Source organism: Phaethon lepturus, unplaced genomic scaffold, assembly GCF_000687285.1.
Source record: "Phaethon lepturus isolate BGI_N335 unplaced genomic scaffold, ASM68728v1 scaffold14076, whole genome shotgun sequence".
In the NCBI taxonomy this organism is placed as follows: domain Eukaryota; kingdom Metazoa; phylum Chordata; class Aves; order Phaethontiformes; family Phaethontidae; genus Phaethon; species Phaethon lepturus.
In genome coordinates, this window is record NW_010545685.1 from 28,954 (window position 1) to 46,154 (window position 17,201).

The 17,201-nt window shown below is 37.9% G+C and overlaps 1 protein-coding gene across 1 annotated transcript in view; it reads right to left on the bottom strand.

Moving 5' to 3' along the window:
* MAGI2 (membrane associated guanylate kinase, WW and PDZ domain containing 2) overlaps positions 1-17,201 on the bottom strand; it is a gene marked incomplete at its 3' end in the record, with an annotated part of 78,954 nt that overhangs the window by 28,946 nt on the left and 32,807 nt on the right. The window contains 1 exon segment of the mRNA XM_010289038.1: positions 12,759-12,948. Coding sequence (XP_010287340.1) covers positions 12,759-12,948 — 190 coding nt within the window.

The following is a 17,201-nucleotide window of genomic DNA, read 5'->3' on the forward strand; positions in this document are numbered from 1 at the left end:
TCATGCAAAGAAATTACCTATAATTACACAAAAGTGACGCTCCTGTGCCTTGCAATATACTGCAAACTGTTGGTTCATATAACTTTGTTATGGAAAATGCACTTTTTTTTTCTCTTTGTAAGCTAGATTAGCACCTTGTAGTTCATGCCAAGTAAGAAGAAATGAGTAGGCTTGCAGACATGGGAGTAAAGCCAAGATTTAATTAGTATAGCCTTTTGCACAGTTTGCCTTCCCTTCCAGTCAACCTAATACACCTGAATGTCCCGTCTCCTACCAGTTTCACTGAAAGGAGAATTTCAGCTGAAAGTCAATATTTCTGATCGTATAATATGGGTTATCCTGTGCAAGAATGACAATGTTGCCTGTTCTCCCTTGCCTCTGCACATTTATATTAAAAAAAGCATTTCAGATCTGCCTGTTAGTAACTTAATTGTCTTTTTTATAGTTGTAGCATTTTGTTTCTTCTTTTTGTGTAAAGGAAAACTTTCTTAAGTGATCATTTGGCCTAGAAGAGAAAAAAAAAAAACAGTTTGCTGGGTTATAAAGCCAGCTGGCTCCCTCATGAATTTGAGAATGGTGTTGGACAATCTGTGATCTGATCACTGCTGCACAGTGGGGACGGTAAAGAGCACAGGGAAATTCTGCCTTCTGGTTCCTGGAAAATGGGGAATTTGCTTTAAAAGTAAAAGTAACAGAATAGATTGTTGCTGAACAATAGCGAGATCTTATAGGTGAAGATGTGATTATCAACCCTCACCTACATTTCCGTACTGTACTCATTTGAATTCCTAGGTGAATTACACATTGATAAATGTACATGCAATTGTTTCTTAAAAGTATGTAGAGAAAATACATTCCTGAAGATGATTAAATTATTTTCTGTATGAGTCAACTTGCACTAGTGCTTTGTGATTTTTAGAGTGATAAACCTGGTATTTGAAATGATGCTGTAAATGTTGAGATGGATTATTTTTTAATTAAATGTCTCCTGTATTGCAATTAAAACAAGGATGAAGAGGGTTTTTTAAACTGTTTACAGTCTTTCTAGGTGTACTCAACCTTCCTGTTAAAAATAAAAATTAATTTGGACTCCTTTGCTGAAGATCATGAAGAATTTTGTTCCACATAAATCTTTACTGTGAGTTGTGAATTGTGATTGACACAAACCTACAATAACTTTTAATGTGAGTTTCAGATGTTCTTGAAAGATGTGAAAAGCTTGAAAACAGTCATGGGTTTGCTGGTCTCCAGCATGAGTACCTTTTTAAAAGCATACACATTTCCTCTTGATATTTATGGAGAGGAAAATCTGGTAAATAAAGACTTGAGTATAAAAGTCATCAAAGAAAAAAAAAAGAATTGGTGTGCTAACAGTTATTCAATGTATAAACCCTACTAAGGTATGCAAAACCAGCACAATATCATATTTAATTTAGGATCTCTGTCCAACCTGTGTAGGACTAGAAAAGACTTTAACAGAATTGTCAAAACAGACTGTTTTAACTGTTCACTTAACATGATGACACCAGGAAATCAAATATTGCTGGTTTTGAAACAAGTCCATTGTTACTTTACGAGACTGATGTTGAGTCAAACACCATAAAAAGCTTCTATTTTTGAAATCTTTTGCCTTTAGGTTTTTGCAGAAACCTATCAATGAAAGCAAGGAATGGGTCAGCCTGCATAATATACCAGTTCTGTTCTTTCGCAAATAAAGATAGAATTAATTTCAGTTTTACACAAAATATTGCTTAAGCTTAGATTTATGCATGAGCTATAGAGACAGTTTGCTATGTTAAAGGATGAACACTAACATATGAAAGCACATGTAAAACATCGTAAAACATACACAAAGACTGGCTGAGGAAAAAGAAATAATTTTCCTTGCTTGAAATGCACATCTATGATAAAAAGATTTAGAGTTAGCATTCTATAACCCCACAAAGCTCATACAAAAGTAAAATGGTGACTGGGCAGTCATGACTGGCCATTATCTACAGAAATTATTAAAGAAAGAATAACTAAAACATAAAATGAAGGACAATTAGTTTACAGAACAATGAAGGCTGAAGAATACTTGCCAGAGGAATCCACTCGAAAACCAGTCCTGGGCAGCACTTGTTCTGAATAGGAAAATGGGGAATTAAAGATGAAATATATTTCTCAAGGTATTTAAAGATGCAGCATCAATTTCTCTGCTGTGTTTTGAACTACTGAAGTGAAATGTCACTTTTTATTGCAGGTTTTTTTTTCCTCCTCCCCTCCTTCCTGACTTCCTAGGTGGTACATGTACGTATTCCCGCTAAACGTAGACGTCCCTGTCCATTTCTATGCAAAGTGAAGCAGATGGTAAGATGGAAATGTTCCTTTAACATAACATAGGTTATGATGAAGATAAAATTGTTAATGTGTTTAAAATTGTGAAAGTTAGTGACAGTATTTGTGCTTATTCAAGTACAGCCATAAAGGGGAAAGTTCAATGGCTGTGTTTAGATGACTTGACCACTGCTTTTATTCAACTCAGTTGCTGCATTTCATCTAGTGAAATGCAAATACTTTGAAACCACCTGCATGAAAAGGAGGTTAAGTGGGTTTACTTGCATTTGCCTTCATGTACAACCAGTTGTTAATGGCAACATATATCCTTCTAGTAAAATCTTGCTCTTCTTGATGATAAAAGACATTTTGCAATTAACTGATTTGTTTTCACAACTGCTTTGCTGGCATTAGAGGAATCTGGAACAAGTCCATAGCTGAATTCACTGTCACACTCCCTTTGCTGGTTTTGGAATGTTCTGAGTAAAAATTTCTGCTTTATTATCTCTGCAGCATCCAGAGTGAATTGCAAAACATCCCAAAACAGAGGTGATCTCCATTGGCCTACTAACAACAAAAAGGTAAATAAAGCACCAACACACTCATGTGACTCTAAACCAGAATATCATACCACGCATATTTCGTGGTATAAATGGGGTAAGGTCTGTCACATCAGCATCTGTAGGACAGTGATGCAACATATGAGTATCTATTATCTTCCTGAGATAGAAGGAAGGTTGGAGTGGTTTTAAAACTGTAAGTAGGTAGTTCCAGGCAGAAAGAAGCCAGAGAATGCACTGGAGGCCAGAAATTTTGCCTAAGCCTTCTGGAAATATGTGGATGTGGTGAGAGAAATGAGAAGGCAGTATCTTCTCTGTGGGCAGCTCCTTACCGCTTTGGAAGAGTTTGGGCTAAAGCTACCTGCCTTCTGGTGGACTGGTCCTAGCGGCAGCATGGGCTGTGATGGTAGCAGCTGAGTAATTTGTAGTTCACTTGAGTCAGTACTGAACTAATGCTCTAGGGCAAAGACATTTTCCCAAAAATGGAGATGGAGGCCACTGAATGTCTCAAAACATTTTTGCTAGGAGTATTTACGTAACAGCCATGACCTGCTCCAATTCAGATGACTGTTACCCTGCTTACCTAAAATACAGTCTAGAGATTCCACTGATGGGAACATCTCTTTGGGTTTGGTGTTCCTGTTGTATTTATGTTCACCGGCTGTTAGGAGTTGTGTCATGTGGGCTATGGTGTTTTAGTTTATAGGTGGCTGCACATCTTTCTTTACTTTGGCTGTTAAAGAAGGTAATTCCTTCACACACTTCAGATTTTGTAAGGTGATTTAGGATCCTTGAAGGTGAGAGGTGCTATCTAAATGTAAATTATTCTACTAGCACAACTCCTGAAAACTAGAATCTTTGAAACTGATGCTGCTCCACGTCAAGCTTGGAGATATGATATTTTTTATTCACATCCTTCCAAGATTTTAATGGAATTCTTAAAAGAGACAGTATTATTTTAATGTCCAGAAAACAATTTCCTCTTGATAGTCTCAATAAGCTTTTAGGTTTGAAAGGACTGATCCCTTTTCTGTTGGTCATCCAGCTAGAATTACTCTTTTGAGCTGCTGTAACATTGGTTCATTCTGTGTTTTCATTTCTTCTTGCAGTCACCCCAATATCCCTCAGAACTGGCCTCAAGCAGCAAAGTGAAAGAAGCATAACCATGCTCAAACTGTGGCAAATCAGGGAACAACTTGCTATGCTAAGATAGCCACATATTTTAAACCAGTTGGCAGTATCTTTTTTGTAAACTATTTGTGGCCAAGCAAAAGTGCCTGTCAAATGAGGTAGTTGCTTTCAAAGCTAATCTCATTGTGTGATCTGGCTTTTGTTCCTGAATAGGTGTCTCTTCTTTACCTCTCAGAACTTAATAGAGAGTCTCATGGTGTTAATTATCATCTCATAATCAACCATTCAACATCTAACATTTGTTTCCATTGTAGTTTAGAAATTCACACCTACGAAACTTAGAACTTTGCTATGCTGAAGGTGTTGAATCAAGCCTTAAAGTTCTTACATGTATGATCACCAGGAAGATAAACCTAAGTGCAGACCTGTATTTCTGGTAAATACAGCAAAGTAATGTTCATTTTAGGAAGAACCTGCTGTCAGCAGTCTGGTCTGTGTACAGTACAGAATATTTGTAATTATGTCACTTGTATTTTGAAAAATAGAACATAACCTCTAAATAGCTGTGCTCATGTGATAGGCAAACTGTTAGCAACTAGTAGAAAACTGCAAAAGAGGAAAGATCTATGAAGAACATTTAACATATAAGTAGGGACTTTATTAGCAGCATCTCCCCATGTCAAATGAAGAGATATAGGTAATTCCTTTCAAAACTCACAAAATTCTGGGCTCAAAGACCCTACAGAACAGCAGCTTCCAAGCGAAGAGGAGGACTGCTGGGACTGGTCTTCAGACAAACAGAATGCACATCCTTCGTGCACACCCTGGTGCCTTGTATCTGCTAAGAACAAACTGATTGAACTGGTAATTTTACCAAAATACTGAGACACTCTAGCAAGCTCTGTTTTATTAAAAAACCCCGTCATTTAGTTTTTATAGAAAACTAACCTATCCTCAAGGCAGTTTGAAACTTTCTGTTTACTTCTTATTAAATTCATTTTGGTATTTTCTAAACTTTGACTAAGTTAAACCTCTTGCCTCCACCTCTGAAGAAATGAGGCAGATGAAGGCATGTTTAGAGAGACCAGGACAAAAAGACCAGACTACCCAACAATGTCACCATGAACAGGTGTTCAAAGTGTAGAAAATTTTAAAATGTTCATATAAGATTTGTGTACTCTCCATATAGAGTCTTTTTGGTTGAACTTCTGTGGCTGCATTGTCATGAGCAATTGTAGTCTTTTACGTGAAATAGGAATGAAATAATTACCAAGCAGAGCTTGAATGAATAATAAAAGACTTGGTAAATTTGCTGCGTTAATTTTTTTGGTTTAGCTAATCTGTCCTAGAAACAAGAGTTGGGAAAATAAAACTAAGAAACCTTCTTCGGAACTGCTACTTTTATATAACTATAACTGAATTAAATCTCTGCTATGGGGACTACTCCATGTGCTCTGGAGAGCAAGGATGCAGCTGTGGATTTTCAAAGGGTCTTGCTATACATCAAGATTTCTTCCATGCCAGATGAATGCAAAACCAAGGTTAAATTTATTATGAGAACACAGACTAGTAAAAAGCTTGCACATCTAGCTTCATGTTTAATTTAAAATAAATGACAATCATGAGTTTGAAACAGAAAGCTGCAAAATATTTGTGAAAACAGATGAACGATAAACAAGACCTGGGACACAATCCTGACTTAACTGAAAGCAATGGTGAAAATATCAGGCTTCTTTGCTGTCAGGATACAGCCCTAGGAGCACAGATCATCTACAGCATGACACAAGGGTATTTTTATTTGCACCAGTGGAGTCACTGGTATTCTCTGGAGGAAGAATTATGCTGATGAAAGATAGGGATGATAATATTCGTTGTCTGTACTGCGTTATTGTCTTTATTGAATGCTAAATACATGGAACAAAACCAACACTAGGAAACATTTATATTTCAGCATCTCAGTCCTAGCCATGCTTTAGGTAAAGAGGAGTTTTACAAATGAGCAGAACGAATCTGATCATGCTGCAATGCCCTTTCCAAAGCTGGGCAAGTAGCAGTTTGAAACAGCAATGCAGTTCCCATTGGTCTCATGCGCTTGTGACCAATTCCCTAATGCTTACAAGTCAGTTTTCTTAAATTATTACTTTGATTTCTTAAGGACACCTTACCACTTTGCAGATGAAAATCTATTTGTATATCTTTTAGTAAAGTGTAAATTGTTCAAGAGAAAGGAATACCGCGTCTTTAATTAATACTGCCACCAGTTGTAAAACTGACACTTCATATTAGCATAGATCGTTTGGGACCTACTTTGCAATCCAGCAATCAAAATCACTTTACATCCACACTACTGTGATGATGATATTCTCTTAATTCCATTTGAAAATGCTTTTGGTTTCACTGTCAGTTCTTATAACCAACAAATCCATTTTGTCATGGTGAGTAACTCTTTCTGCAGTGTTGAACAACACAAAATTATTTGATGTTGGCCTGCTAAATTTCCTTTCCTTTTGTTACGTATCATCTCTTATTAAAAAAAAGGGGTTACATTCATTTAGTAATAGACGTTCTTAGACCTTCTCTATGCTGTTGCTTGGGGTAGCAATAAATGCAAGGCAGACAACAACCTGTACTGTTTGGAAATTACTTCGAGAAATTACTTTCCTATAACTCAATTACTCATAGTCTAGGTCAAGGGGTAGTTTGATGGCAATATGTAATAATTAGTAGTTTCCCGATACTCTTTGATTTACTAAGTGAAGACAGGCATGTTATACTGATACAAAGGGCAGTAACTGGTGAACAGAAATATTGAAAGATATGGCAAACTGAGCTCAAGGAAGATCTGAAACTAGAGCCTAATTTTCTGAATTTATCATCCCAAATCCTTTACTCACACAAAAAATACTTTATATAATACTTCAGAATACTATGTATTTAATGTTATATCTAATACTATGCTATTAAGGCACAGATATGTATATATCTTTTTAAAGCACCATAATCACAATGTGATTTTTTTTTTAAGTAGAGATGAGCAAAAATGGGAAAAATTATTAGAGGCAACATTTCTGTCAGGAAAATACTGTCTGACAAAATTGCAGTAACAATTACATGAAAATTTTCCTTCAGTTTTTAAGACTGCAATTGTGTAGGTCTTCAGCCCACAAGCATTGACAAGAAAATTCTGCTTAGCTGTAGGCTATGCCATAGACACCCTCAAGTGATAACGCATTCAGTTCTATACACCTAATATTTTTTTAATGTTCCATGAGTATCAAATTTAGGAAACCCTGATGGCCTTAGTATTTTTCTGCAAGAAGGGTATTTTCAAAGTAACACATTATGAGTCAGTATAACGCTGTCTGACAAATCTTTGTTGCTACTTTAACACATATCTGTGCTGAATAGCTGCAGTGATATTCCAGAGGAAAGGTAACCTGTGAATATGTATTGAAACGCTTGCCTGGGACCCTTAGAGAAAGGGTCGTAAGTTTGCATAAGAAAACAGCCGTATTTTATGAAGGCTAATAATAATTTATGCAAAGACATTTGCTATTTACATGTTTCACAGCTGTTGGTGGACTTTGCTTTTTGTTTTTTTTCCAATGTGTCTAACTCCTTGTGAGCAAAAAAAATTACAGTGCGTAAGACAGCTGATGGATTTGAAAGGAACTTGGGAAATTCATGATACGGTGGTCAGAGGAGCAAATAGCATGGGCGTTTTTGAAGGAAGGAACATTTGTCCTTCCAGTAAAAGGTGGAACTGTAATTGTTCAGATTTCACTTTTAATGAGAGCTTATCACTGGCTTATCTTATTCTTCCTCCTGGCATTTCTGTGTCACATCACCAGTCTTGGACTACCACACTAACTGAAGGGTAAGCGTAACCTAATCAGTGTAAAAAAAGCTTATATCTTACTGCTTGCTTTAGAGGACTGTAAACGCAAATTTCTATTATACATTTTGTAACTAGAGAAATATTACAGCATTATGGTTCCCAACAGCTTTGTGTCTCCTGTGTGACTAATGTCTGCCTACACAGGTCTCTGAACAAAGTTTGTTATAAATTGTGTATTTACAGTAAACAGAGTTCAATATAAAATAGAAGAGAGGATAAGGAGGATTTATAAAGGCAAAAAAATGTTAAATTCCAGAGAATGAGCTCTCCCAATGACAGCTGTGGGGCTCCAGTTACAGCTGTAACAACTGGTGCACAATAAGTCATAATTTTTTTCATTAATAGGAAATTCCTGATCTATGTTCCATTTTCTAGCTCCTGTACCTAACTTCCACGGTTATCAGCAGAGTCATGCTGTCACTTACACCCTAAGAATTTTCGTAAGGAGAAAGGAGTTAAAGGATTTGCCTAAAATTTATAGTTGGAAGGAAAAAGGAAAAAAATATCCAGTTGTTTCGGCAGGTCATCTCCTCCATTTCTGAGTTTTGCAAAATAATGTAACAGCAGAAAGCTAGGTAGGTTCTCTTCACCAGGGAGGAGAAATAAGGCGGGGTGGGGGGGCCAGGGAATTAAAAAACCAGTGCATAAGGCAGGTTTTCCAGAGAGGAAAAAGAAAGCAGAGAGAAAGACATAGCTGCAAAAAGGAAAGACAAAGAAAGAAGAAAACGTTTTCCCTTCTTTAGCTTTCAGGCAGCTGTTTTGGATGATGTGCAATCTTCATCAGCCTTTGGAGCCACTTTATGCTCCTTTTTGGCTACTTGGAGCTATTGAGCACAGCTGATGGGTGACAGCCGAGGCAGGCGACAGCTAACGGGTGAGAGCTGACAGGTAAGAGCTCGCTCCTGACAATTTTCCAAAGAGCTACGACTTATGAAATAGAGTTACACTCTGCTTTTGTACTAATGCATCATTTGATTTGTCTCCACGCTCTATTGGTAGAACTGCCCCTTTGAAACCGTTCCCAGTGCGGAAGCACTAGTCCTTTGTAACTCATAAGGGATCATTAAAAATTCAAATCTCCCTATCACACAGGGTCATGCAGGTCCTTCATGTGCCTGAGGCGGAAGAACATTCCTATAGAATGAAAATCATCCTTTTTGATGGAGATTTCCTGCTTGAAACCTCTTTCTTGCTGTCATCAGATAGGGATGAGCATACCTAGCAGCTAGAGCAAAAGCTTGTGAATCAGGCTCCTCGGGTCTGGCTCTTGCTCTGCTTCGAGTCATGTCGCTTGTGCTCCTCACAGAACTACAGTGTGATGCATAACTTGCCAACTCCCTGATAGGGAAGCAGGAGGCTTTGATGAGGTCCTGGTGAGTGCTGACTGTGATGGGATCCTCTGATAAAAGGATCTGTAGAAATTCAGAGCTATAGCAGTATGAAAATGAAGTGTTTAGTAACAGAGTCTCACTGTGAGAGAAACAAAAACCTAACACTACCTCTTTCTTTTTGAGTTTTCCAGGTCATGATTGTTTGCTTCTTTGCACTATTTTTAGAAGATGAACCTCTTTTTTTTTCTGGTCTTGCCAGGACATAAGGCAAACTTGCTTTGACATAAGAAGTACTTAAAAAACCCTGAAGTAGCCGAAGCTTTCCTGTACACTTCAAGGGTATGTCTTTACCGAAGGTAACCAACCTGACACAGCCATATGGTAGGAAACCAAGTGTGTATTAACTTGAAACTCTCCCTCCCACATACCCAATTTAGATGACAATTTCTTGACTCAGTAATGGATTTCTTTCCTGTTGTTTCTGTCACTTCAGGAAACACCAGCACTATATAGAGGACAAAATCAAAGGCTTGACAAACTGCATTTGCTAAAAGTTGTGCTTATAGCATTCAAGAAACAAAAATGTCAGGGAGAACAGAGATGTTTGGAGGCAGTTATTTATGACCAAGGGATATGAATGGGTGCAGAAGAGATCTGGTTGGGAATTGTTGAATCAAGGCTTAGAGAAAATGTTCAAAGGATACCAGCGTCAGAAGACAACAAATTAAAGCTTTCAGGATTAGCTGGAAGGTCAGGACACTGCTGGAAATCTGGGAGGAGTGGTTACTGCACTCTTGCTTTTCATCCCTCACTTTCTTGTTTTGGGCCTAACAGCTTCATGATTTTTAATTTTTATTTTGTCTCAGTAGCTGCCTGAAAAAGGCTTGTGTACAATTTCCAGTTGCCTTTTGGACAGAACTCAAATGCAATTAAAGCATTTAAACACAAGCTTTAGTATAACCTACGAGTTATCAGCTCTTCCCCTCATGCAGCATATGCTCCTAAACACAATCGATTATATCAGTAAAAGATTGGAGCTCATGGTGGTCAAGGAAGTATGGAGAAAACTCGTAGAAGGCACCCATGAATAATAATGAATCACTTTATTCTTTTAACGAATGGTGTGACATACCTTTTGGTGTAATATATCATCTTTTGGGGTGTAAGGCAGTCTTTGTAGTTGACATCAGATCTATAATCCCATAGTTTTATGAATCCAAACATGTATTGAGCCTATTTGCTGTCATTAATTAGGGTAATTCTGTAAATATAGAACTCTTCATATTGGGGACCAAGATGAAAGCAGACGCTGTATAAATATGTATGCCATATATGCATATGGCGTGTACAACTTTTTCTCAATTGTCTTACAAATTTTTTTTTTTTCCAATGCAGGAAGTCTGTAATCTCTGCTTTTCCACTTTTGGCTTGATGGCTTCAATCACAAAAGATGGTTCTGACGCTGCTGAATGGAAAATGCAGATTTTTGCTAAAATACTTCAGCTCTAGAAACTACTCATATGGGAAGCAATTACTTGCAAAGGGTTTTCCCTTCCTTAAAGCAGTATATAAAATCAGAGTGTTTTCAGTAGAGGTGCTGAACTAGATAAAACCCTTGTTAATGATATAATTGTTTCTTTCTCCTTCGATTTCTCTTTCTAGTCCCAAGTCACAGCACTTTGGGAAAAAGCATTTCAGCTCTGGCAGATCTTTTCTCTTATTTGTCAGTTTAGCCCTTAATGCACAAAGGAAAGAGAGAAAGAGAAAGAGAAAGAGAGGAGAGATATCTGAAAATTACTTCCAAACTTTGCTCAAAGCTAGTCCTACTTCTTTCAAACCTATTTGGCTTACTCCACACTGTATCCTGATAGATACTGCAAAGAGTTTTAAAATTTCAAAAATTATAGCTTCTGTCTGTATATTGTCTGTATATCGTCTTGAGTACTCTGTCCAATCAAGAATAACACCTGGAGCAGAGGAAGATGTTACATTAGTATAAAATATTTTTTATATTAAAATACCACCCAGCATAGGCTACATGGTGTTTGTAAATACAGTGGAAAACTTAGTTCCTACGCCTAAGAGTTTATAATTGAAGATAAATACTTCTCATAGGAGGTGTCAAGTAAGTTCTCAAATTCATATATTAAAAAAGCCAGCAATTTATATAAGTACTTATTTTAAACTTGGGATCTTAATTTAAGGCACCTATTAAATAAATCAAAAAACCTAAATGAAACCCCCAAAAAACATCTGGATGATGGAAAGTGAGTTTTATGGTGACAATCTCTACTGAAAGATGTTCCACTAAATGGACCAGGGTGGCAGAAGATGGTGGCACTGGCCACAGTGGCAAAGAATGAGGAATCTGAGATGCAATTTAGAGATTAGAATTAACTTAGAGTTGATGTAAAATGAAACCTGGTGTTTCTCTGGCATATCCATCCTGCTGGGGACTGGAAATACCAAAGCCAAACAGGAGATGCTGGTGCTGCAACTAAAGTATAAGGGCCAAGGCAAGTAAGAGTGGCACCAACCCAGTGTTTGGGACAATAACATATTTCCTTCAGACTGTCCCTTTGCATGCTGGAGAGACTTGTACATTCCAGGTCATGTATTATGGTAGTTTAAATTTCTCTCTATGTCTCTGGGCCCAACTAATATTAATGGGCTAATCTGTATCAGCTGCAGTGCCATATTTTATGTGTAATTTATAAAGTAATTTGATCTATAGGCTAAAGTAATTTATAAAATTAATTGAAAGGTGGCATGTACAAGTAATAACTGTTATGAAAAAGCTTTCAGTAAAAAAATGAACTATTTTGAAGATTTGATCTTACTAAGCGCAAAAGCTCTGGACAATTTAGAATAATATTTTTAGCTAAAATGTTCTTTATGACAAGGGGTAAATAAGTTTACCCCCCTTTAACCTTGCTGTGCAAAATATGTGGCATACCTCCCCAAAACATGAGAAATAAAATCGAGATGGGAATCTCGATGGCTCAGTACTGTTTTGTACAGGTCTTCAAATAGCACTCATTGCTATGGGTTTCTTTATAACTACCAAGGACAATGTGAAAACTTGTCGAAGTAATTTTTATAAAAACAAATGAATTTGAAATTTCTTTAGTAAACTATACCTTAAAGTAAAAGTAAGTGAAATGATTTTTTATTGATAAATTCACATCATCCTATTGGTTGGCTATGAAGAAAAATAACACAGCAAAATGTGGTGGCACATATACTGTTCTTCACTAAGGATTTAGCAGTCAAAACGAGGAGAGCAAAAATATAAGGAAAAAAACCTATGAAAGTTGAACTTCAGAATCTAGTCAAGATCTAGGAAAATATATAAGTGTAGAATTTTTGGATAATTTATAATGGCTTCTATTAACTGTGATTATAACTACTTTCTCTAAATTACAAAAGATAATTAAAGAAAATTATGTCAGCAGTGACACATTCATAGGCAAAAGCTTCAAATATTAAATGGTCAGCAGGGTGAGCAGGGCTTTCACTTACGCCTACTTTCATAAATAGCTCTTGATTTCTCATACAGCTCGTATGGATCAGGTTTTCGTGGATCAAAGGCCTCTGTTGAATCGGGAAATGAACTCCTGTGAAGACTGGGTGGGTAGGGAATATTCTGTGGCATAGCTGGAGCAGACAGGCTTGTTTGAGGGCTGCCTTGATTCTCCCATCGTTCCATCATCTGGAATAAAAACATGCAGAGAATAAAGATGAAGTTTTGCAATAACTGTGACTTCCACAATGAGACCAAAGACAGTGATTTCAGCTGAAGATGTGTTTTGTAAAATTAGCAAGTCCAAATTTGCTGCTTTTTGAGATGAAAGGTATGTGTTATGCTGTTTATAAAATGACTTGGTTAAATTTACTTGTTAAACCAAGATGTGATCTTGGTTAGATCGTGGGAAGATGTGATCTTTCTCAGATAATATGATCCCATGTGGATTAGGGCACAGCATTACCCCTGAAGCGTGTTGAGTCACTCACAGAATGCTCTGAGCTATTGGAAATTGTTCTGCTAAAAGTGGAATCTGTGGGTCTGTGAAGATACAATTATCAGATTCATCAAAATGCATAACACAAAGTAGCGCTTAACAAAGAAGTGTCCAGGCTGGGTAGCAACTGGATGATCTTAATGCTGTATCTTTTGAGAATGCATGAAAATAGCTAACTGCCCAGGGAGTAGACTACTGAGCAAATTTTACACCTTCAATAGAAGAAAAATATATTAAAAAAAGAGCAAAACTTATTACAGCAGGTATTTGAGCACCTAGTGATAGTCAAATGTTCAGTGATAAAATACAGAATGCAGGGAGAGAAAAGTCAGCATTGGTCTGATGCAGTCTTTTTCATTTCTTGCTGCTTTTTTCTTATATAAAAAATTACATTGGCATCATCCAACCAAACCCCCAAACACAGGGATAAGATTTTCAACTCTTCCAGACCGTTTACAGGAGAGAAGTACAGTGTATTGTCTACTAACGAAAGCCAGCTCAATCCATGTTTTCTCCAAGACTGTTCTTAGTGGTCTTTCATCAATCCAGAAAGGAGATAACATGATAGGCTGTGCAAAAGAAGACTTGGGGATCTGCATTTTCTTTTTGAAGGAGTTGGCTACTAATTAAATTGCATTAGCAAATTTATTTGAAGAGGAAAAGTTAAACAAAACACAAATTTTTATTCCAGGAAATGAATATTTGGCTTTCCTGTGACCCCTCCTGGAGTAGAGGGTGGTAAAGCCTCCAGAACAGTGTGTTCTCACACATAACCCAGCAATCAGTTAATTACACACAAGATGACTACTGGAAACGAACTGAACTGTAATTAAGAACCACTGACTTCTAGTGTTGTATCAGCAGTGCCTTATCAAAGATGATTGTGGGTTTACAGCAAGTTTGCTCTACAAATTATCTGATTATCATTTGCCTTTAGTTCTTCAGTTTCAGAAGGTGTTTGGCTCAGCAGGTAGGCTTTGCTCTCCGTTCTGATAATTAACAGCATCAGGCTTTTGCCACATCAGGTGCGTGTGGACTACAGATGTTTGAGAGTCTTCCTGAAGAACATGCTGAGTAATTATCACTCTGTGCATTCCAGGTGATCTGAGACTTCATACTTCAAAATAAACAGAATGTGGCTATTGGCCATTTTCAGTTGTTGAGAACCTCATTATTTATACAGAGTAGTGTTATAATTCAAGCTATGCTTCTGTCAGAGTTTCAGCATGTCCTGGTTTCAGCCAGGATAGAGCTGGTTTTCTTCACAGAAGCTAGTGTGAGACTGTGTTTTCGATGTGGCATGATGAAATGTTGATAATGTGCTGATGTTTTGGGTTGTTGCTGAGCAGTCAAGGACAGTCCAACTTCTCGTGCTGGTCTGCCAGTGAGCGGGCTGGGGGTGCCCGGGGAGCTGGGAGGGGACACAGCCGGGACAGCTGCCCCAGGCTGGCCAAAGGGATATTCCCTACCATACGACGTCATACCCAGTACATAAACTGGAGTTGGCTGGGGGGCAGGAATCGCTGCTCGGGGACGGGCTGTCGATCGCCGGGTGGTGAGCAATTGCTGTATTGGGCATCACTTGTTCTTGTACATTCCTTTGTTGGTATTATCATTGTTGTTTCCTTCTCTCTTTCTGTCCTATTAAACCGTGTTTATCTCAACCCACGAGGTTTTTTTCCTAATTCTCTCCCCCGTCCCACTGTGGGAGGGGGAGTGAGCGAGCGGCTGCGTGGTGCTTAGTTGCTGGCTGGGGCTAACCCGCGACACAGCAGTAAGTAGGGCTGGTTCATTATAAACAATGAACAAAAGGACGATCTAGGTATCTCATTTAATCTTAGGATGACTCTTATGCACTAGTATGCGTATGATATTTAAGTTAGGAAAGTGAAGTATTAGACCTATGAAGTGCTAATGATGAAGATATGGAATACTGTACTCAATATTCAACAATGTTGTTCAAGAAAGACATGTTTCTTTTGGGTCAGATACAAAAGACAGCAATTAGGATGTGATATAAGAGGGCACTATAGGTATGTAGACCCTGTGCAATACAGTGACATATGGCGATACCTGAGTTGTCATCGAAATAGGTTACGGGAAAGTACCTTCAGGTACCTTTATACCAAGGTAGATTTTTCCTCTGTGTTGGGTAAATTAGCCTAGTCGCATGAATGTCACAATAATACTTCTGATAGCTCTTCTGGCTCTAAAGGAATTACCTTGGGTAGATATAAAATATATATACAGTATATCATTGTATTACAGAAGTGTAAATTCAAAGGTCTCCAGAAACAAACCTGATTATGACCCCTCTGTCTAAATAGAGAACGAGAACGGGGCTCAATGCAAGTTCCTTATGATCAGGGAAAAAAATAGAGAATTATGTTCAGGTTTTCCTTCAGTGAGGACTCTAAAAAAGAATACAAGTCAGTGAAACCAAACTATCTATCTTACCGCTATGAAGCAGAAAGACATATGGGGCCCTGTCTATCTAGAAGTGAATGTTTCCTAATTTCTTGGACAGTGCCAGAGAAATAGAACACTTACCACTTTCAAAATGTGAAACTGAATAAAATTAAATATTCAAAGAAGACTTTAAAATGAGAAAGGAAAATATCATTATCTTTGATGAGTAAACCTTTCCCTGAAGGAAGGACAAGAAACTGGACACCCTTGAATTTACACTTCTGTAATACAAGTCTACATACCTGCTGAGTCCTCTATGTCTAATTCTTGCTTGCTAGTTAGCTCTATATCTTCAAGTGTGCAGTTAAAAGCCAAGCAAAACATTCTTACTTGTGGGTAATACCGCTAACATAAATAGTTACACAAACAGATAAACACAAGGGGAATTGTATCTCCCAAACCCGTACCAATTAAATAGTCACATAGTGTTTGGCAATGTGAGTTATCATCATGCTAGCTCGCAGATGAAGGCACTCTTGGAAACGGGTAAGCATGGTATTGAGTGCAGGGCGTCAAATCTAAGTCAGGTAGTGGTTCGATGACATTGTTCGAGTTCGTTTTGCACTAATCAAATTGTATTACATATGATATAATAGATGCACGATATACATAGAAACCACAGGAAATTTCTGTCGGTCCAGGTTACTCTGGGATGTTGAGCACACTGAGATGCAGTGCACGCCATCCCTGAGCCTCTGCCTCAGGGAGAGGGGCTTGTCTCTTCTCCTCTTCCAGCCAGTGGGCCCTGATCCCCTTTTTGCTTTAAAGACTGGTGGGTGCTTCTCCCCTGTGTGGCCAGATAGGCGAGGGGGCAACAGTAGTCACCCAAGCAGAAAAGAAACCTGATTTTTGGGTCATCTACAGTTTTTCTTTCCTGTTACACACCTACAGGGCTGTGCTCTGGTGCTGGGAAGGTTTTCTAAACCTCCTGGTGCTGGCCTTGCTGCTCAGGCTGTCTCAGACAGTGCTTCAGAGTTTCAATCTTATCTTCGTGTCATGGGCACTAGAAATTTATGTCTGATTATTTGTCTAGTTAAAGTTGTGACGGACAGAGTAATGCACACTACCTTAATCTGGTTAATAATTTGTAAACATTCTTGATGAGGCTATCCTAAAATAGGCTAGCTGTGAATGGTTAGCCTGCATGCAGGGGCAGTATCTGTACGTAAAGGTGTTATGTTACTCTGTGAGCCCCCGTTTCCTCAGACTATTGCATGGAAAAGCACATCACTTGGGTTGTTTCTCTATATTCTGATTACTGGCAAGTGCTACTTGAGTACGAACTACTCTACTGTTTATATAACAAAATTGTGCAGACAATCGTCAACAATATGCTGATATTTATATACTTGATGTATATGTAAAGAGGATGAGCACAGTGCTCATCCGTTGAATGTGGGTCTTTAACAAGTAAGTTCCAAGTTCTCTGTTTCATCACTTTTTACCTGAGATTAAAAGTTGAACGTCCCAGCCA